At 41.1% G+C, this 22,613-nt stretch overlaps 1 protein-coding gene and 1 long non-coding RNA gene across 5 annotated transcripts in view; one reads left to right on the forward strand and one right to left on the reverse strand.

The window, feature by feature from the left end:
- Positions 1 to 22,613, forward strand: part of CABLES1 (Cdk5 and Abl enzyme substrate 1) — a 91,365-nt gene that overhangs the window by 56,703 nt on the left and 12,049 nt on the right. For both annotated transcript variants that reach the window (XM_090039806.1, XM_090039805.1), the window contains 4 exons: positions 336 to 413; positions 13,702 to 13,804; positions 15,354 to 15,510; positions 16,599 to 16,702. In XM_090039806.1, the coding sequence (XP_089895932.1) occupies positions 336 to 413; positions 13,702 to 13,804; positions 15,354 to 15,510; positions 16,599 to 16,702 (442 nt within the window). The remainder of the gene's footprint in view (positions 1 to 335; positions 414 to 13,701; positions 13,805 to 15,353; positions 15,511 to 16,598; positions 16,703 to 22,613) is intronic.
- LOC149869150 (uncharacterized) overlaps positions 15,515 to 22,613 on the reverse strand; it is a 34,181-nt gene continuing 27,082 nt past the window's right edge. For all 3 annotated transcript variants that reach the window (XR_016441401.1, XR_016441400.1, XR_016441399.1), the window contains one exon: positions 15,515 to 15,857. This is a non-coding gene — a long non-coding RNA (uncharacterized LOC149869150). The remainder of the gene's footprint in view (positions 15,858 to 22,613) is intronic.

The raw sequence follows: 22,613 nt of genomic DNA on the forward strand, positions 1-22,613 counted from the left end.
ACAACTGAGCTGACCCAACCAGTATAAAGTATGGGTTCATCTCTTTACTGTACAAGGGATATTATTATGTACTTTTTATGTAGAACCTGGGAATTGAGCAGTGTTAATTGTCTGTTTTGATTTATCTATATAATGTGAAGCACTGCAGTTCAACTTGTGTAAACATTTCAGTTGTACAAGGAAGAAAAATCAACTTCCAAAAGAGAAGAGGAAGATTGTTGTCAATAATAGAATATTTGCTAAATGTCTCATTAGTGTTTAATACTAATAATTATGATAAACACTTAATGCAATGGTATTATTTGTTTACTTTAATATTTGTTGTTTATTTTTAGAATAGTCCTTATCAGTGGCAGAAGATCCTTCTGTAGCATATTTTCAGTGCTGCCATATCGAGACTGTTCACAAATCGGGTATGTATATTTATGTCAATACTGCAGAATTTTTAGGGTCTACATATTTGTACTGAGCACAGAACATAATGTGGTATGGGGTCATTTTTAAATATCTACCTCAAAAGAAAGGCTGATTGCATTTAACATTTGCTATGTGAGTTGTTATGATAAAACTCTATTTCTAAATTACAGAATTTCTTGGTTTGCCCTGATTTTGTACAATTGGAAAAAGTATATCGGTTTACTGATATAGTTCATATTGTACTTGTTCATGATATTTCACTTGCCTTAAACATTGCAAGTATCCTAGACAGGATAGGTTGCCTACAAATCACTTCGGATCAAATTTATTGTGTCATGTCATATCATGGACAAAGCTACAATAGTGTTATGACTGGGTCACAGAAAACAAGGCCTAGCTCCTATTTTGCAAAAAGGATGCAAACGGTAGCAGTTTGCAGGCCAGTTCATGCCCCTCCCCCTCGACCTTTTTTGAGGGGTAAGCTTTTTGGCATGGTGAGAGGAAGCAGGAAAAAGGAACTCTTTGGGGCCAGTGATTAATGAACAGTTTCCAGCCAGGTTTGCTAGGGAAGGTCTGCTTGGAAGAAGAGCAGTAAGAGAGAAAAGACTGGTTTAAGAGACCCAGGGAAATAGCTGGAGGACACTGCAATGCCAGAGCCACTGCCACTGCTTGTGCCTGTGAGGCTTCTGTTCAGGCAGGACTGCTCGCTATTGGGGTTTCCACCCAGGGCCAGCCTCGGTGCTGTAGGGCTGCAGCTTGCAGGTTCCTTCTGTTGGTGGCCAGGTCAGGAAGTGCCTGCAGTATGAGCAGTGCCTCCTCGTGGTGTCTCAGGGAACAGACAAGAGAACTACAGGAAGAGGCAGCAAGGCTATAAAGCATCCTCTGCCATGAGGCGTTTGTCAGTTCAGTGCTGAAGACAACCTGGGACTGCGAAGGAAGAAATGGCAGATGCAGCCCTAGAGAATAGGGGACATGGACACCCAAGAGGGTGAAAGCTGGAGGCTTGTGACTTTTGGCAGCAAGTAGGGATCTTCACCTCCACCTGCAACGGTTCATCTGGAGAACAGATATGCAGCCCTAGCAGCAGAGAGGGAGGAGCACGTTCCATTGGTGGAGGAAGACGGGACAGGGTCCCCCAAGGTGGAAAGGATCAAGACGACTGCCACCAAGAAGCAGCAATGGGTGGTGGTGGTTGGAGACTCCCTTCTGCAGGGGACAAAGGGAGCCATCTGCTGACCTGACACTGCTTGCCTGGAACCCAGATTTGAGATGTCCCAGAGGGACTACTGAGGCTCATTCGGCCCTCCAACTACTACCCCATGCTGCTCGTCCATGTGGGCACCAATGATACTGCTAGGAGAGACTCTGAGCATATCAAAAACTACAGGGCTCTGGGTGCAGAGGTGAGGGGGTCTGGGGCTCAGATTGTATTCTTGTTTATCCTTCCAGTTGAGGGAAAGGGCCCAGACAGAAGCAGGTTCATCCTGCACATCAACACCTGCCTGCACAAGTGGGGTCACCAGCAGGGCTTTGCCTTCTTCCAAGAAGGATTGCTGGGAAGAGATGGGATTCAGCTGATGAAAAGAGGGAAGAGCATCTTCACAGACAGGCTTGCTAACCAAGTGAGGAGGGCTTTAAACTAGGGTTGCTGGGGGTTGGAGACCAAAATCCTGAGTTAAGTGGGGAAACCTAGAGGAAGAGCAAGCAGGAGGGGACAGTAGAGGGTGGGTACAAACTGTTCAGGAAGGATGGGCAGGGGAGAGGAGGAGGAGTTGCACTTTATGTAAGATAGCTATATAATTGTTCAGAGCTCCAGGATGGAGCTGGAGATCAGCCTGTTGAGAGGTCTCTGGGTTAGGGTCAGAAGGGAAAGCAAGGGTAACTGTTGTGGTGGGGGTGTCCTGTAGACCACCAGACCAGGAAGAAGTGGGGGATGAGGCTTTTCAAACAGCTAATGGAAGTTTCCTGATCACAGGCCCTGGTTCTCATGGGGGATTTCAATCATCTTGACGTCTGCTGGGAGGGCAATACAGCACTGCACAAGGTGATGTAGGAAGTTTTTGGAGAGTGGTGACAACTGTCTGGTGCAAGTGTTGGAGCAGCCATGTAGGGACCATGCTCTTTTTGACCTGCTACTCACAAAAAGTGGGGAATGTAGTAGTGGATGGCAGCTTAGGCAGCAGCGACCACAAGATGATTGAGTTCAGGATCCTGAGGAAAGGAAGGATGGAGAGCAGCAGAGTTTGACCCCCTCAGGGAACTCTTGAGCAGAATCCCCTGGGAAGCCAGTATGGGGGAGAGGAGTCCAGGAGAGCCGGCTGTACTTTTTAAAGAAGGCTTACTGAAAGTGCAGAAATAGACCATCTCAATGTACAGAAGAATAGCAAGTATGGCAGAAGACCAGCTTGGCTTAGCAGGGAACTTTTTAGTGTAAACTAAATCACAAAAGGCAAGCTTATGAGAAGTGGAAATTTGGATGGGTAACTAGGGAAGACTATAAGAGCATTGCTTAGGCATGCAGGGATGAAGTCAGGAAGGCCAAGGTGCAATTGGACTTGCAGCTAGCAAGGGATATGAAGGGTAACAAGAAGGGTTTCTACAACTATGTTGGTAGCAAGAGGAGGATCAGGGAAAGTGTGGGTCCCTTACTGAATAGGGGAGGTAATTATGTGATGGAGGATGCAGAAAAAGCTGAAGTGCTCAATGCTTTTTTTTGCCTTAGTCCTTACAGGTAAGGCCAGCTTCCAAATTACTGTACCAGGCAGCACAGTTTGTGGACAAAGTGAGCATCCCTCAGTGGTGAAAAAACAGGTTGGGAGCTACCTAGAAAAGCTGGAACTATGTATAAGTTCCTGGGGCCAGATGAGATGTATCTGAGGGAGTTGGCTGATGTGATTTGTAGACCCAGTGGCCATAATCTTTGAAAACTCATGGAGATCAGGAGAGGTCCTGCATGATTGGAGAAGGGCAAGCATAATGTCCATATTTAAGAAAAAGAAAAAGGAGGATCCAGGGAACTATAGATCAGTCAGCCTCACCTCAGTCCCTGGAAAAATCATGGAGCAGATCCTCAAGGAATCAATTTCTAAGCACTTGGAGGAGAAGGTATTTAGGAACAGTCAGCATAGATTCACTAGGGGCAAGTCATGTCTGACCAACCTGATTGCTGTCTGTGATGAGATGACTGGCTCTGTGGAACTGGGAAGACTGGTGCATCTGGGGTACCTTGATTTTTAGCAAGGCTTTTGATATGGTCTCCACAACATTCTCCCAAGCAAGCTAAGGAAGTACAGGCTGGATCAGTGCACTGTCAGGTGAATAGAAAACTAGCTGGAGCGTTGGGCTCAGTAGTAATCAATGGCTCGATCAAGTGAAGTGCCTCAGGGTTGGTCCTGGGGTTTCTTTTTGTTCAGCATCTTCATGAACGACCTGGAAGATGGCACAGAGTACACCCTCAGCAAGTTTGCAGATGACACCAAGCTGGGGGGGAATAGTAGATATGCTAGAGGGTAGGGCTAGGGTTCAATGACCTACACCAGGGATGGGGAACAGGGGAGCAGTCAACTGGGGACTCTTTCCCAGCTGGCCCTGCCCGTGTGGCTTTTGCCAGTCTCCATGGAGACCCCAGCTTCAGCTACACCGGCAACACACACAGCACAATGTAGGGGGCTGCTCCAGATCTGCTGGGATCTTGCAGCAGGGGCAGCTTGCTCTGGAGCCAGGGCAGAACTGCCCTAGCTCCAGACAGGCTGTTACTGTTGGGCCATGAATTTTTAAAAGAAACTCTGTAAGTCTTAGGATGTGTACTGCCACTCAGTCAAAGGACAGAACACGAAATCTTGGGAGAAGTGGTTTTAGCTAGCGTTATTTACTTGTAGAAGACAAAAGGGGCAATATTCCACAGGTGGGAAATGCACCCAGGGTATTATTTTAGCTAACTGTGAGTCTGACTTTTTTCTTTCTGCACCTGTGCTATGAAATTTAATTAAATTACCATGACAAAATTATAGCTTGATGCATTGGGATTGTAGTGTTCATTTTATTTTATTTTTTTTTCCCAGTTCTGTAGCTTTATTGCCACCAGTTGCCCAGTGTCTACATAACTCATAGCAAAGTGAAACTGTTTAGCATACAAGGTAGCAGATGGTGAATTTGGTCTGTCTTTTGGGGTAAAATTTTTCCTCTGGCTAAGTAAACTATGAGGGTACATCAAGCCAGTTTTGAAATATTAGCAGTTTTGTTTCTCCAGTGCTTTTCAGTGCATATACAATTATCAGCATGTAAAATTTAACTGCCATCTCAACCAGAGTTGAATATACCTTTTTAGAAGGCTGAAGGCAATGTGCACATGCCATCTAAATTGCAGTAATAAGAAGCCAGAAAACATGTGGAATAATACTGAGGAAATAATATTTTGCGCACGCTTTCTGAAGTGATAAGGACTTTGAAAGAAGCAGCAGAATATGTGAGGACATGTCAGTCTAGCCATATTTCCCTTGTTAACAGAGCCAAGATAAAATTTGCCCTCTGACTATGTGCTCTATAGCAGCTGCGGAGGAAGAGATCTATTAATTAACATCTCCACCTTCCAGTGACAGCTGGTATGAAGAACAATTGCAGCAATATATTAATTAAATTCAGTGTCAGTTTGCAGACTATTTATAGGCCTTGATCATTGTGTCATACATTGGATGGACAGTAGGATGAAGAAAGGGTGGACAGGTACCCTATGTGATGTTATGGCAATATCCTTTTAACTTTTGTTTTCTGTGTATCAGTTGTTATATCCATATATGGATTTCTGACTCTGCCATCCCCATACTTTTATTATTAACCATTGCCAAATCATTTGAAAAAACGTTTTCAAATCCATTTGTTTTTGTGGTCATTAGAAGTATTTTTAGGCCACATACAACCATTATGTTTCTGCTGGGCAAATTGTTATTCTCGTGGCAGAAACCACAAGGGTACAAGTGTTCATGCTGCCTCTTCTGGACCAAAAAAGGCAGTTCCGGGGTGGGGGAAAAATAACTACTCCAATCAGGTAGATGTGGCTCCTGGGAGAGTTTCTTCTGGAAGAATGAGTACTACTGCACCTTGTTAAGGACCAAAAGGAGTGAAGTTTGGGGGGGAGAGGCTTCCATGCCTTCAAGAAACCAGAGTCACCTCAGTCTGAAGAAAGTGTGGAGAGCAGCTGCTTCTGCCCCTCCCTTGCACCGGGAGGGGAAGAGCAGCCAGCAGCTGCTTCCCCCATGGCTGTTCACATGCTGGGGTCCCTGGTGTGAGAAGTGGGCATGGGCTTTTTCCACACTGATCCATCCACTTATTTTGTGCACAACAGGAGCCGAGGAAAGGGAGCAATGCCACAAGCCCCCTCCCTGCTTCTCCCACCAAAGTCCCCAGTGTAAGAAGCAGATGGGGAGCCTTGCTGTGCTCCTCCCCTCCCTTTCTGAACTGGTCTGGGAAGAGAAAGGAGCAGCAGATCTCTGCTCCCCACCTTTTTCCCCAAATCGGGCAGTCTCTGGCTTGGAAAAAGGGCTGGGGGGCTTTTCTAGTTCTCTCTGGCTTCCCCTTGGTGGGTGGCAGGGGTGGGATTGCAAAACCTGGAGCCAGGAATTAGGCTTACAGGGGTGGTCTTCAAGCCTGGTTCCCAGCCCCCTACTTCTAAATATTGCCTGTACCACGCAGCTGGGTCACAGGGGTGGTGGGGATTCCAAAGCCTGGGGATTGAGAATTGGGCACAGGGATGCTGTTGCCAAACCCAGGTCCCACCCCGAGGCTTTACATGCTTCCCTTTGCCTCCCAGCTGGACAGTAGGGGCAGGGATTGCAAAGCTTGGGAATTGGGAATTGGGCTTGTGGAAGCTGTTCTCAAGTCCAGTTCCTGGCTCCCAGGCTTTAAATGCTGCTTGTGCTGCTGGGTTGTACACATAGTGATTTTTAAAGCTGGGGAGTCAGGACCCCATATCAGCAGCTGTTTCCAGCCCTGCTTCCCCCCACATCAGGCTGCACAGAGGGTGATTTTAAAGGAAAGAAAAGGCCATGATGTAATGGGCTCCTTTGGGTGGGAATAGCCCAGGGAGCAGCCCTCTAGTGTCCGCTGGATGGAGAGCTTGCCTGTGTAGCCTTCCAGTCAAGGGGTTTGGAATGCACGTACAGTCTAGCTCCTGGCCTATTTTTTTCTACCGGTAACAATTTCTGAAAAATGAACCAGTGGAAACATGGCCTCAGTCCAAAAGCAGGTAAATTCAAACAGTAACAACAGGAGATTTTTCATGCAATAGAGACAGTTTCAGCTATAGAATTAATCTGAGTATCCCGAGTCTCCACCTCTTTTCACACTCCCAAGCTCTACAGGCAGAAAAATTCAGCGGAGGCTGCTCATCCCTCAGAGCAGTAGCGGTGCAGAAAAATATTTCTGCATCCGTACTGACACTTGATCTTTATTAGCAGAACCATTTTAAAAAAACAAAACAAAAACAAAAAAAACAACAATCAGAAAGTAGGTCCAACTAACAGTATTTAAATGGTGTTTACCTGGCCAATTGAGGACAGGCATACACTTTTAACAACAGGGTTCAAAACACGTGGTAGATTGGGGTCATCTCTTCACTTGAATTCAAACTATAATAGCAGGAAGATTTGTAAAAACCATATTAAAGGATTGTACAATGCATGTGAATTCTAATATGTCAGGGAGAAGGAGGGGCAGGAGTCAGAGAAACAGAAGAGAATAAAAACCAGAGATAGCAGGAGTTATGTCTCTATTGTCTTCCTCATGTTGCCTCCTCTCCTCCTTGCCCCTAGCATGTTTGTGCTGCTCTGAATTTAGTGAAAACCATGAGATGTACATGAATTCTGAAATTCTTTAGGGACAAAAACGCTGACAGTCCAGCACCTCGTCCTGGAGACCACTCACCACTGTACCCAGCCCAGCGCCCCATAGAGCTGCTCTCTGTAGCCCCTGTCTGGAGCAGGCAGGAGCATCCCTGAGGCTTCCTCTGCCCCTCCCAGATCAGCCAGGGACAGCAGCAGTGGGGGGGTGGGTCCCCCTACTCCTATCCCCAGAAGCAAACTCTAGGCAAACCATGATGGAGAGAGGAAGGAGGGAATGCGAAAGGAGTGGAGGTGCTGCTGAGTGCTCAAGGGGAAGGGTTACTTAGAGCAGTGGGGATTGGGTGGGTGCTTAGAAGTCCATAGCAGTTGCTGCCATGGTGTGATACCAAGAGCATCTTCCATACTGCCCTCTTTGACATCCTAGATCTTTCCATGTAAGTAGAGCATCTAATAAACTGCAAAACTGCCCATGCTTTACCTTACATTTAACACCACAGAGAATAAAAAAGTATTAGGTGGCAAGTAGTAAGATAACTGCAGTAAATGTGAAAGCTGCTAGTGACTATTGCATAGGAGGATTACCAGAAGCATATGACTCAACAAGTCTCAAGCTTAAGGAAATAATTAAAAAACAAGTGGTTTGAATAAACGGAGGTAAAGGAAGTTGACCATTCTTCTAAAATAAAATGTTAAGTAGTGAAATAAAAAGGATTTTTGCTCCTCTCTCAATGCTGCAAATCGCTAGCCAGATTCTGGAAGGTTAGATAACACTGAATAAAACTTTGTCTATTCAAGTTACACAGTAGAACATGAATGAGTGTAATGACTCTAAGTCAAACTGCTTTCTGTGCTATTATCCCCTGTAAAAGATGGCCACAATAATCAGTGGGTCATTGGTTCAGGCTTTTCCCTAACTTTTACATGCAGTCCTCATCCAAAAACCACCTTTATTCATCTTCAGTACCCAAGAAAGGTAAAAATCAATGTGTCATAAAAGCACATGAAAAATAGAGATTTCAACTGAACTACAATTTTACCTCCAATGTGCCCCAAAATGTACTATAAAGAAATAGTGAAAGCTCTTCTCACTTTTTATATGCATGTATACCCCTCTAGTTTAAATTAGATTAACAAGTCCACCACCAGATACTATAAATGAAGAAAGAAGGAAATATTATTGTCCTTATTGTTCTTATACTCGCACTGGGATACCAAAAATTGGGGTATAATGAAGAAAGGTACTATATAATATGTTTCAAAATGGTTACAGAGTTCTTACATTATGCTTTTGTCTTCAAAGGCAATTTAAACAAAGTCAATAACCTCTGGGATACATTTCCTGAATGTTTTATCATTCTTTAGACATGGGGAATAGTAACTCCATGTATTCTTAGTGAGCAAGAACCATCCACATTATTAGTGGAAGACGTGGTGTTAATGTGTCTGGTACCAAATCTGTGCCAAAGTTGCAATTGCCTTTGTTCCTACAACAAATATGATAACATAGGGATTATTTATGATGGAGGATAAAAACACAATTTTGCTTTTGGATTCCTGTGAATTTGAGCTGGTTTTGATTTTGGAGTAATCTTAATCAATCTGTGATCACAAGGTATGAAGTGTATTTACTCTGAAACATTTGTCATAAAGAAATGATATTTCCAAATAACATTAACTTATCAGGCTCTTGCTTCTGGAAATAGATTTTTTCTTTTCTTTTTAGGTTTCTGGAAATCTAGTTAATATTTAATTGACTTAAATTATTCAACAGTTGAAAGGATTCAGCTAATGCCATTTAAAGAGCAAGTGCCCAGCAGGAGTCTTGTACGGAGTTTTATATATATATCACATCTTGCAGTTACATTAATTCAAGAATTTTTAAACTTCTGAAGGCAATAATGGGAGACTTTTATATGGTGCTACTCATCTGTTGATAGTCTGTCTCTATCTTTCTAATAAAATGTACTGGGTGAATGTTCCGTCTTTGTTTTTGTTTGTTCTGACTGCATAATCTGTTTTATGTAGGGCAGAGGTAATCAAAAACTGTCCCTGCTCTACTGTAAATACAGATTGCTGGGTGCCATTTTGAAAGAATGCTGTGGTCATTTAGTAAAGTGGATGGGCAGAAAACTGCACTTTTCTCACTACTTTTGCTGGAGCGCTCAGATGGCTGGCACATTAGACTCTGAATCCTGTCAAACCTTGAGATTTTTTTTTTTTTAATATACTTGATAAATAACATTATTAGACCACATGTTACCTTGTACAAAAGACACAAATACAATTTTTAAAGCAAGTGATTAACTCATAAAACAAGGTCAGTCCTCAACCAATGAGAAGAATCAGCCCCTGTCTCTTATTATTCAGTAAGATAGTATATGGGCTCCTAATCTTCGCATTTCCTGACTTCTGCATGCTTAACTGTACGTACAGCCTTAGCTTTAAGTTTGATTTCATATTTGTAAAATTCTTTATTAAGTATGTATAGCTCAGGTGTGCCCTGTCTACCAGTGGAAGGGATGGTGATCAGGCAAGAGTGCTGAGAGGGGCCTGCCACCTGGGAGCAGCCCTCTCTCCTCTCTACAGAGCCAGGCCGAATCAAAGTGCTCAACTATATACAAATTTATTGCTACAATAAACAAATATGAATAAGAAACATTAAATATTTACAGTAAAATTAGTTATGTGACACCTTATTCAATAACCTGCAATCAACATATTACACCACTTGGGGGGACTGCAAAAACATGAACCAGGTGATTCACAGCATATTGCAATAATTAACCCCCTTGCACAGAATATGCATTAACACTTTAGAACAGGTAAGTCAAGGCATCAACACAAACACATATGAACATCAAGTCAGATCAACCCAGGTAGGTTGAAGTACCAATACCATAGACGTACACAGGCAACAATAAAGATAAGTTCCTATAATAGACAATAAACACATATTGGCAGTGAAGACAGATAAACCCATCATCTCCACCAATCAGAATTGCAAAATCTCAAGCCCAGGACTCATCAGGAGCTCAAAAAGTTTTTGCACGCATTATAAAACAAAATGCACAGAAATGGAAGATGTGGCTAAGCTAACAATTCATACAAACATAGAGAGAGAAGCTGTAGAAATAAGATCCAAGTAATGGTAATTAGCCACTGAGTCACACCTCTGAAGCAGTTGGTAAGGGACTGTATACCTTAAGGGTCGCAGTCCTCTGATGCTCCTAAACAAAGAGATGTAGTTAGCTATGTTAGTCTGAGGTCGGGTGGAAGGCAGGGTAGATTTGCACCATATAGACTAACCAAAGTAGATATATATAGCAAAACTTTTGTGAGCTGAAGCTTACTTCATCAGATGCTGATGACACAAGCTTCAGCTCACAAAAGCTTATGCTACATATATACACTTTGGTTAGTTTATAAGATGCAAATCTACCCTGCCTGCTGCTTTAAAAAAGTACACCACATCTCCTGAGGAATGACGTGGCCCAGTTAGAAAGTTCAGCATCAGAAGAAACGGACCCATATGCCTGACCCCGACCCCCCCCCCACCCCCAATCCCCCCAACTGCTTTGGGATCTTATGAGCCACCAGCATTTTAACAAAAAAAATCTGTTTCTGAACTCTCCTGAAGATAGGGATTGCAACATAGACCCTGGGGCTTGCTGTGCTAGAGTGGAGAGGGTCCCTGAATGCTACAGTAATGATCGCTATTGGCTGCATTTGCATTTTATAGGTCCTGAAAGAAGCAATTTCAGGCTAGCTTTGCTGACACTCCAGAAGAGGTTATTTCTTGGTTTAACAGGGTCAGCAGAGATCTTAACACAAGCCTTTGAGCCTTTCTGGGGTCTCCTATACTACACTGTAGTGAAAAAATGAGTTCTTCCTGCTGACACACATGCATTTAGGCTTGGTACAAAGCAGTACAGTAACGAGGATGACAACCTGAGAGAATTCAAAGTGCCAATAAAAACAATAAGCCAAGACCCTATGTTACCCTGGGGGAAGTGTTAATTCACTAAAGTGGCTGGGGGCTTTTTATATGTAAAGGAGGAACATGTTGGGTAATTTGGGCTAGTCTCCTTCAGGAAAAAGGAATTCAATTCTGTCCATGCTGAGAACAAATAGATTTGAATCTGCATGATGTCATACCACTCTGTTTAACAAAATGAGCAGTCAGGCTTTATGTACAAGTGTAGAATTTCTGAAAAGGAAGGACAATTGAAAATGTTCCTGAAAGGTGCTTGCAGTATGATCATTTTGAGTGGGCTAAGACAAAATGCCATGTAGTAACAAGGCCCTAGGGGGCCTTTATTTAGGCAAGATAAAAATGACAGAAAAAGTTGAGGAACTCTTTTGTATTAAGCTTCATTTAATATTTAAGAAACAGTCTAGTAGTTGTGTTTATTTTCCAGCTGATCTTAATCTCGCTTCCAAAAGTCAGTTCCTTTTATGAATTGGCCACAGTTACTAAAAACAACTCTGCTGGTCTTTTAAGGTGTGCCACTTACTTCCATTTGACATGTTACCAGTTACTGTTCCCCTTTCTCTATTAAACTGTTCCTTGATTTGCCTTTGTATTCATAATGGCATTATTTCCTGTTCCATATCCATAACATTATTAGAAGGGAGCTGAGAGTGCTTTCACAATATTTCAAAGACCACCCACAACCTGGATACCTGAAATAATTCTTTTGACACCTACGGAAATTCTTTTTCTTCACATTATTGGAGTTTTAAATATTAGTTAAAATATTTAGGTTTTGATTTAAGGAATTAATGCAATGGAGTCTTGTGTAATTTATCCTGCTATCATAAAAATAATACGACATAACATTTACCTTTTTAATACAACTTGTTCCTTCAAGCTGCTTCTGTATAAGCACTGAAAAAATTATCTGTTGTTTCTGCTAATGAGTTATTTTAACATAACAATGATTGTGCTGTCTCAGGAAAATATCAAGAACCAAAATAAGAATGTGGCACTCTTACGTGGATTTCACTAAAGGATCTAGGATTATTGTTTGGGGGTCACGGGGGAGGTTTCTGATGGATTTAGTATTTGGTACTTGGTACAAAGGCCTCTTAGTATAGAAACATGGTGTCCTCTGCAGATGGATGCATTTTGCTGTTATGCTTTATGAGGGGCTACTTTCTTTCACTTTGGGCGGAAATAAAATGAAAAAGACAGTTTGAAATGTAAATAAAAAGAATCAGGACAGAGTTCACTTGTTGTATCGAACGTTTCAGATTAATAACGCAGCCCAGCAGTTCCAAATGCAGTGAAGATCCTTCACAGGTTTTCTTAGCTTTTTTCCCAGCATATATAGTTTTTCCAATGACTTCGCTGATCAAGCCCTAACAATCCCATCCAGCATGTAAGCACATACTTAACTGTAATAACCTTAGTAATTCTTCTGCAGGAGACTTAATGTGCATGAGAGAGCCCAAAAAGTCTTTAAATGTAGATACTTAAATATGGACTTAACTTTTCCTCAGTCCCCCTTTATAGTTTTCCTTTTCTTTTGTTTGTGGGACAGATATTCTATGAGAGATATATAAGATGGTCTTCAAATACCTAAAGGTTGGTTATACAAAAGGTGGAAATAGACCATAGTCTATGGCCACAGGGTACAGGATGAGGAGTAGTGGTCTTAAATTGTAGCAAGCAAAATTTAGGTTGGATATTGGGAAGAACTGTCTTATTATGAGGATACTTAAGTGTTGGAACAGGCTACCTGAAGAGATTGTGGACTCTCCATCCTGCCTAAGAGCAGGTTAGGTAAACATTTGTCTAGAATGGTTTAGTCAGGGATTTGTCTTGGACTGGGGTTTGGACTGAATGACCTCCTAAGGTCCCTTCCAGTCCCACTACCTACAAACTGTGATGATTATTAGTTCAGACATGGTGATTTGTTTTTTCATAGTCACTCAGCTTTTTTGCATTATGAGTAAAACAAAACTTGATGTATTTTGTGGCTTTTTATATAATATATAGATGCAACATATTTTCAGCAGCACAGGCCGCATCTACATGACAGGCTACCGAGCAGTGGTTACAGCCACACTTATTCAGTACTTTTTTAAACAAGTACTAAATAAATGTGCACTAACCTGAGTTTCTGCACAGTTGCACAGGCAAACGCCTTTTTTGTGATACTTACTGCACAGTGGCGTAATACTACTGTGCAGTAGCGTTGCATCATGGGTTTTGCCACATGATGCTACTGTTCAGTAGTATGGGGTTACTGTGCATCAGCATCTCTTGTAGACGCATCTACTGTGCTGCATCTACTGTGCTGTATGTAGAAGAATTTGTCAGATCTAGATTTGGTGTTGAATGGTTTGTCAGTTTTGTTTTATCTGTCTGGGAAGGTCAGAATATGTATGAAGCAGACTTTCTATTGTAAGAAAAGTGTGTTTATCACTGGCTTCTGTTTTTCAGGGATATGAAATTGGAAGGTGGACGTCAGTGTCATTCTACTGGAGGAGTGTATTTAAAAGAGATCATTGGTCTTGAAGGTGTGGAACTAGGTGCTGATGGAAAGGTAAAAATGTTTTATTTAATAGTTTCCTAGACCTAGGATTTAGATTTTTTTGCAAGGAAATGTAAAAAAAAAAAAAACACAAAACCCCAAAACAAAAAAAACTTAAAGCCAACCAAAAATATTTTAACAGATTTATAATCTAGATAGATAGGTATAGGGAGGGTAGGGAGGAATGAAAGATAAGAGAATAACTATCAGTGCAGTATATGGAGAATGATGATAAATGAAAATGTAAAAGGAATTTGCAGTTTGTTGGCACAGGCCAACTACTTTGTTCCTGGAGAAATTACCCTCTGGTAATAACTAAGGCTATGGAGCATTACTAAATCAGATGGCATTCCTTTGCCTTGCACATATCAAGTAGTCAAGCAGTATTGTAGTTACATTCTTAATGTTAATAAATTGTGTCTTTAAATAAGATTTAGCGGCGAGGCAATATTTTTGTGCTAGGTGAATACTTAAGATCCAGCATTGTTTCTTCGAATAAAAAAGATTCTGACACTTTGGGAAAACAAGTAATTTTAAAAGCATATATGGAAAATAAAGAATTCCTTACTCAATTTGTGCAGAAAACCAAATTTAATTAGTGGTTCAATTCGGGCACTAAGAGGGTAATACATTGTCTTTGATTTATATTGCAGTAATGCTTAGAGGCTCCTGCACTGTCTAGTCATTGTGCACACAAATAAGAGTTTTATGGGCCATGGTCCACCAGTCCTCTGTCCTGGTCCAATCCCCTGCCGTGCAAAGATCTTAATCTTTGCCCTATAGACTCAGTCAAAATTAATCACAGCTCAGATTTTGAATTCAATATGCATGTACTAATAAACAGTCAGTCAAGAATTATTTGTAAAAATTTAAGTTTGAATAATAAATACTTTTAAGAATCAAAATGTTCTTGCTGCTAATGCTGTAAATAGAAAAGTTAAATTAATTGCATAAATTTGCTTTAAGTTTTTCATTCATCCTTAATCCATGTTGCCAGGCAATGGATTACCTTGGCTTGCCATTGGCATAAAGTAGTACCTCCAATATTGTGCTAGCTATGTTACTGTTTTTGTTGCCAGCTAAAATGCTATGGGAGAAAAGACCCATAAAGCCATATATTGTTCAAGCAAGATTCCCTCCAGATTCTTCAGCACACCTGGTACTGTATATAGAAATAGTGCTTTACTAAAGAAGTACTTGAAATCTGCTCCATTTTTCTTATGGGGAGAAATGCAGGTGAAGGCTGATACAAAAACTATGAAAGCCAGTAGATTTTTTAAACGGGCCCTTGATTAGAATTTGGTAAATACAACACATCAGGGTTTTGTAAGGAAGGTGTATTATTTTTTGTAGGGGAGATTAATGTTTATACAAAAGCAATCCTGAATAGATCAGAGAGAGGGGAAACAGGTGGCTTGTATCAATCTTGTGAGCAACTGTCACATCTGGGGGGCGGGGGGGACTTGAATGGCTTCCCCAATTTGTAACTTGGTCAAAGTGGTTGGATCCTGTTATGGCTGAGCTGTGCTAATAATTATATTTATTCTGACTCTCTTTTTAGACGGTCTCTTACACACAGTTTCTATTTCCAACTAATGCCTTGGGAACAAGGAGAAACACAATAGACTCCACCTCATCCTTCTCCCAATTTCGCAATGCAAGCCATCGTAGCCTTTCTTTGGCAAGGGCTAACAGCACCCAAGGGAGCATTGACACAGGTAAGACTGGTATTCTTTTATTTTGATATCATTGTACACCTTTGCAATAGTAAATTCTTCACAATGTTGTTTGGAGGAGGGATGTCTCTTTGTTAATTTAAAAAAAAAATCTTAAAGGTTAGTTGTCAAAGAAAATTATGACTAATGGATATTATAGAAAGTCTTTTCTCTAGTTGTCTATATTTCACGTAGCAGAGCTGGCTTAAAGTGCATGGTCTCAAGTAGACAACATTACTGGAGCAAAATAGCCTGTTACCTTTCCAGGCATCTCTCACAGTTGCTGTACTTTGCTATGGCTATCATCTTTTTCTTTTCCTCATATGCAAAGGCCAGCCTCTTCTCAAGTACTGTAGAAAAAACATACAGGATTGCAAAGTCATAAATCAGCTGTGAAAATTTTACTTGGGACTTGCACTGAATTAAAAGTTTTGTGTTTACATTCTTACCTTTCTCTCCTACTCTCCAAAAAGCACTAGCCAAAACATTATACATTTAAGACATTTTTTTTTTTATTTGAAGCAAATGAAGTGTCTGTATAAACAGGAGAAAAATCAAAACTGGTACTCTGTTATATTCTTTTACTGATGAAAATAACTGAAATATTTTCCCATGCCTTTCCTCTGGTTTTGTCTAAACAAGTTAAGAAGTTTTCTTCTTACTTAAGTGTGAAGGAGGGGTGTGGATACTGTATACAGTTATTAAAGAATCCTATTTATATGGTAAACTACAGCTACATTATGCAATTTCACAAACAGCTGAGAGTTCAGAATTGGAAGAATTACAGTTTCTCAGCATGTTTGCAAATGAAAATATAATTTGCAACATCTGTAAGGCACCTGAGGGATTGATACTTCTGTTTAAGGCAAATTTATTTGTGTTTAAAAGCAATGGCAAACAGTGCCAATATTCCATGAACATCTCAGAAAACCTGGCACCAACCTCTCATTCAAAAAGTTAATGGGATCTGATTGCCTTAAGAAAGGCAATGCAGAAGTCATTTTGTAGGTTGACTGTAAACTTTATTTCTGTTTATGCCAAGTCTAAGAAATTTCTCAATACAGTTAATTATTTTTATACAATCTTTATAGGTAGTGACCTGGGAGACTATATTGAATATGACCCAAATCTTTTAGATGATCCTCAGTGGCCATGTGGCAAACACAAGCGGGTTTTAATATTCCCTTCATATATGGTGAGTAACACTTGAAAACAGGGTAGTATAGGTAAATTTTGGTCATAATGCTCAGAACTTTGAAATGATATTCGGTCCTATTTAAAATTATCATGCACAGTTTACAGCTACTTAGAACAACGTTTTTAGAATCTCTTGTTCTAAATGACAGAATTATTTACAGGGATGTATAAAAGTAGACCACAGGCTGTTATGAAAGTAAACGTTTTATTACTGCTTTATTTCATGGATGTTTTAGATGAAAGTCTCATTGGTTAATTTTTGTTTATATTCCCTTTTCCAGAGATAAACTTATTTACTCTTCATGACACTTATGTCTTAAACAAAATGTGATAGCTGTAGTTTTTTGACTGCATGAAGCTGCATGTATCAGCACTGTTTTGATGTCTAGTATTCATTAGAATAGAACTGTAATTTAGGTTCTGTGCATTTCCCAAAATGTCTTTTTCAGTATAGGTGGTTGTTTGCATTCTTAAAGAAGGAAGGAATTTCTGCTACCAACGAAAACTATTTTTTCATGATGCCCAGAGATGTAAAACTGAAGCTCATAATTCTCTTTCTCCTCCTTTTCTGACTTGCATACAATACTGAGATAGACAGTGTGTAATTAAGGGCATCAAATTTGTGCTTTCCTAGAATCTGGTGGTTATTTTGGAGGGATTTGCAAGGTGCAGTACATGTGTGGTGTGAGTGTTCAGGCATATGTGCATACTACATCCAAAGAACACTGGAAGAAATTGAAAAAAAAATTCTCTCTCTTTCCAAAGCAACAAGTTTATATCTATCCCTATACATAGTCAGAATATACAGTCTCCAAACTTGGAAAAAAGATCCAGAAGGGAAAGCAGCCTACTCCTGTATTTGCTTTACTCAAAACTGGTTTTGATGATACCAGCTGAAGTACAGATAATACTGTCCTTCTCTCTCTTTGCAGGCACTCAAGTCAGTGCCCACTGTACTTGAGTCATGTCTCAATCTTCTTTTAATAAGCTGAGCAGCTAAAGGTGAAATTGCTCCTGTACAGAGGTCTAGTCAAGCAGCAGGAGGACAGATATGTGAGATGTCTCACTCACCTAACCCCTAGTTGTGTTATTTGCGTTTTAGCTCCCAAAACCAGGGTGAGTTGCACATATCAGTGAGGGCACGTTGGCCAGTGCTCATTTCAAACAGATATGTTGCTGGAAGAAACACACAGAGTTGTTATGGAGGTGATTTGTGTGACCCATATGCAAGATTTCAGGTTAGTGGATCTTTTGAGAACCATCATAGGTTCCAATTTCCCTGCTGGTGTTGGGGGACAAGAGGTGTCTTTTTCATACAGATCTTGGACTACTGTAGGGACTGTGACTTTGTCTAATTAAGAACTTGTCAAAATTGCATCTTTATGAAAACCAAATAAATGCAGAGAGCACTGCAGTATTCCATGTATGTGAAACCAGCACTGGAAATTGGTTAGGAGCTGCATGCTTAGCAGTGTAAGCTGAAGAAAGAAAATCACCAATTTTGCAATGACTGCAGTTACCAAAGTCCTAATATATTGCCGTCAGTTGGACACCCACTATGTTGCTGGTTGGGCATCTCTTTCTGTTATGCCTTCACAGAAATAGCCCAGCTGCCCTTCGCCCTCACAACCAATGCTGAACCCTTTCCCTACCCCAGCACTTCAGTAGCTTAATCAAACCTTTTCCCAGGGCTCTAACTTTCTGGGTGTTCTGCATTTTACAGTTCTTATCTCCAGGGACACATGATGGTGGAAATAAACACGCCTATAGAATTTGCAAAGAATTCCAGAAGCCAGTCAGCCTTTATTTTAGCTGGCACAAGAAATACACAGATCTAGACAAAATAATGCATCCATGCCTTTCTGTATCATAGCATCCCATTACTTGAGAGTATAACTGAGGTTCCTGCATGCCAAGAGAGTCAGTCAAGGATGGAAGAGTTATAAACGTTTGAAACAAAAATAAATTTGAGGATCAGCATTGGCTACTTCTCATTTCATCCCTGGCAGACTTTTTTAATGATTATTAAAGGGAAGGCAGTAGAAACAACTGCACTTAAGAATTGTGATACCCATTTCCAGTTAAACCAAGGATGTTCAGGATATGAGCTGAAGCATTTTGATTTGCAGGCATGCAACATGATATACAAGGAAATATAAAAGTCTGCTGTGTGGTCACATAGGATTTGCATTCAAATGGTACTGTCCTGTAAATGCAGATCTGAGACTTAGGACTTCAGTCCTACAGGCACTTGAACACAAGTCTCACTTAAGATAATGGGATGGGATAACTCACTGCAAGCGTCTGAAGGATGAGGCTCTCTTCCCCATAAATGGGGTGATCTTTTGGATCACAGTACAGCCAAGGTACCATTCTTACTTCTGAAGGTCTGAAATGGAAGGACATGCACTAGAGCTGGGACCTAATACATGTAAGTTTTACCAGCAGCCATCATTCCAAAACTTTTCTTTTTTCTTACGTTAAGGCAGCTCCAGTTTAAAACCAAGCCAGCAAAGGTTGGCTGAAAAGATCTGTGCCAGGTTTTCTGTGTGAAAATATAAAGGTACTGCTCTAAAAGAGGTGAACTATACCTCATTTTTAGAACTGAAGAGGTGGCTATGTTTTGCAGAACCCTTGCACTAGCCTAAAGATTAAGGAGAGAATGCAATTCTGAAGAGCCAGACAGAGGTAACTTAGGGCAAGTGGCTCTCTTTCCCCCACAGCTGCAGCACTGAGCGGGTCAATATTGGATTGGACTCTGTGGATGATATACTAATAAATTCCTGATTTATTTATTTACATGTCAGCAGGAGCAGAATCATGGCCTGTAAATGGTTTGATAGCAATTTAGAGTAATTTTCTTTGTCAGATATAAATCTTCATAGGCTACAGTTAAAGCAAATTGCGTTTGGAGCAGTAAGAGAAAACCTGTGATTTTCTGAACATGCGTAAGCCATTTTAGTATCAACAGTCCTCTGCAGAGTGACCACAGCAATTGTAAACCTACTGTACACAGAGTCAGACTAGCATGCAGGCTTGAATGGAATACAGCTTTAATTACTACTTTTCACAAATGCAGAAGTTGGAGAGGCTGGGAGTGGCCTTGTCAGCATTGAACATTTTGTTCTGTATAAGTGAAGCTCCAGTTTATAGTTAAAATTTCATTACTTGGCAGGCATTCGTCATTACAGTTTGGCAGCTGTGAGTTTGTAGAATCCACCCCCCTCACCTTTATGGATGTAGAATGCAATTAATGGAGGGGGGAAGGAAGGGGAGAAGAAGTGGGGCAAGTATCTGATCAAGTGGGATTTTATATAAGTAGGGCCAAAACCTCAGCAGATGCATCTTCACAGCCCTGCTGGCTCAGACCATACTGTGGTGCTTGTGAACCTGGTGTTCTGATGAAAGCTTTCATGGCTCAGGGTCCTTTCTCTCTAGTGAACAAATTGGAGTTGGTGGGAATTTCGGCCCGTTAAAGATGATAGGAATCTGACCCCAAGTTTTAAGCACTACCCACATTTCCCTTCTTAGAGGCTTATTAACATACAAAAATGTACATGTGAAACTCCTGTTTACACTGCCTTTCCCTTGCTTGCTTGTTAATATTAACAATTAATGTAAAGAGCTAATTAACAACTGAGTTAACTAATTTGTTAATATTTGCTTAAATATTTGTAAGAAGGGAACCTCCTCTGCTTTCCCTTTTTTTAATCCAAGCTGCTGTTTCAGCTTGGATGCATCTATCTATCTGTGCACCCCTCAGAAAATAACATACATGTCGTTTCTCACTATTTATAACAAATCATTTTAGATCGGTGCTTGTGAAAGCAAACAATGCTACATACTCGAGGGCAGTCCCTTGACTTTTCCCCCACTATGAGGTACTGGGGGGAGGGGGCAGGGGCTGGCATCATGATCCTGAAATTGTGTCAAACAGTTGAAATCTCTTTCTACACTTTGTGAAACAGAAAAATCAGAGGAGCATACTCTCATTTTCATTGCTTTCCTAGAGCTGTCGGTTTTTATTCAGTTTCTTATTGCTCCCCTCCCTCACCATACTAGTGTCACACTAAAGAGTTATTCATTTTTACATCACTTGAGCTTAGTGGCCGGCCAGCCAGCCATTTCAGATATCTTCATTTCCCCCCCCCCCCCCCCCCCCCCCCCCCCCCCCCCCCCCATGTTTGGAAGTGTATCTGTAGCTCTGCTGTGAGCAAGCAGCTGCTCAAAAATACTTTTGAATGATATAACCTCTTGCCTCCAAATTGAAAAACTGCTACTTTGCAAAAAAACCAAAAAACAAACAAACCCCAAAAAAACCAAACCACGCAACCCAAACAAATCGAAAACAAACTAAATTCCAGACTTTGGCCCAAACATTCATCATGCTGTCCAAGTATCTGTCAGCTACTGTAGATTAAGATGTTCATTTGTCTTCTACCATCCAAAGGAGCATACATGAGTAACTGAAATACTTATTCAGACCTTTGTTACAGTGACATTGGATAAATGCTATTTAATGAGCTCTCTGAATAGTTTATGCCATAAAATAAAAAAAAAATAGACTAAAAGAGTGAACTTAAAAGTTTGTGTGTACAAGAATAGGCAGGCTGCTACTGCAGTGTTACAGAAGTCTGATGCTCTGTTAATGTAGCTGATGGCATTAGGCATTTACAATGCTGGCAGTGCCTTGGTACTGGAGGACAGCATGATCTATATAGTGCTGCAGTATGCATGTTTTGAGAGAGTCCTCCAATCTGCTCCTTCCACAGGGAAGCTCTTCACAATGTTCCAGCACTTTGCAAACATCAGCATTGATCATTTCTAGCCCAGGAAGAGCTCTCAGCAGAGGCAATTCCTGTGGCACTCAGCTGCAAGAATTGATTTAGACAGAGAAAATCCACCCAATCTTAAGTAGCAGTTTATCAGTGACAAAAGAAAGCTGCTGTGCTTAGGGATGTATTTCAAGAGCAAATAGGCATGAGTCAAATACAAAAAAGGTTGGGAGAGGGGAAGTGGGACAGGGAGAGCAAGAGGCAAAAGCTGGAAGGGACAGGAAGTGTGCCATCATTTCCAATACCGAAAATTGCATCCAAGTTCCTAAGATGTTCCACAGGAAAGGTCCCTAGCCCTCTCCCAAAAGAAAATTCAAAACTTCAGCACATTATCACTCTGTCACAGTTCTTTTTCCTCTCCTTTTTTTCAGCTGTCATTCCTGCCTGCTTGCTTCCAAGTCAGCTATATTGTCTATACCAGTGGTTTTCATACCTTTTTTTGGTTACATACCCCATTACCTGCAAAATACTACTGCTCATAATCCCTGCACCTAGCATGTCTCTCTGCATATTCATTCTTCCGGAAGCGTGCATCAACACCAATGTCAATACATGACAATACTGCCAATCAGAAGCTCCACCACCTTTGTTAACATTTAGGCATATGCCTCTTGGCAAAGCACCTCCTACCCCAGTTTGAAAATTATTGGTCCGTATGGCTGATGTCAGGTTTTGCCTCTAAAACTATGGGTTATCTTTTATTAAATAGGCTTCAAGCTCCTGTACTTTGGAAGTCCTCACTATGCCAGTAGAGCAGCAGCAGATCAGTAGGTTTAACAGTAGTATTCTGTGTTAAAAAATATTCTTATACTTAGGCTGCCTTCTTAGTTCCTGTGTTCCTGCAGCAGAACATAGCCAAGGATCCAGTGTCAGAAAGTCCAGCTGAAGTGGTGAGGTGTGCAATGTGTTTGAAACCTAGTCCCTCCCAGTAGATGGTCAAGGACAGCTGTGGAGGAGGTGGCTAAAGCATCCAAGGTATCTAGAGGTTAGCTTTGCTTTCCAAAGTACCCATCAGCAGACTATCGTCAACCATTGGTTGGCGGTGCACCTTCCTGCAGAATTATAGGCAATGGC

This window comes from Crocodylus siamensis, chromosome 3 (genome assembly GCF_052110815.1).
Source record: "Crocodylus siamensis isolate JL-2025a chromosome 3, ASM5211081v1, whole genome shotgun sequence".
Classification (NCBI taxonomy): Eukaryota; Metazoa; Chordata; order Crocodylia; family Crocodylidae; genus Crocodylus; species Crocodylus siamensis.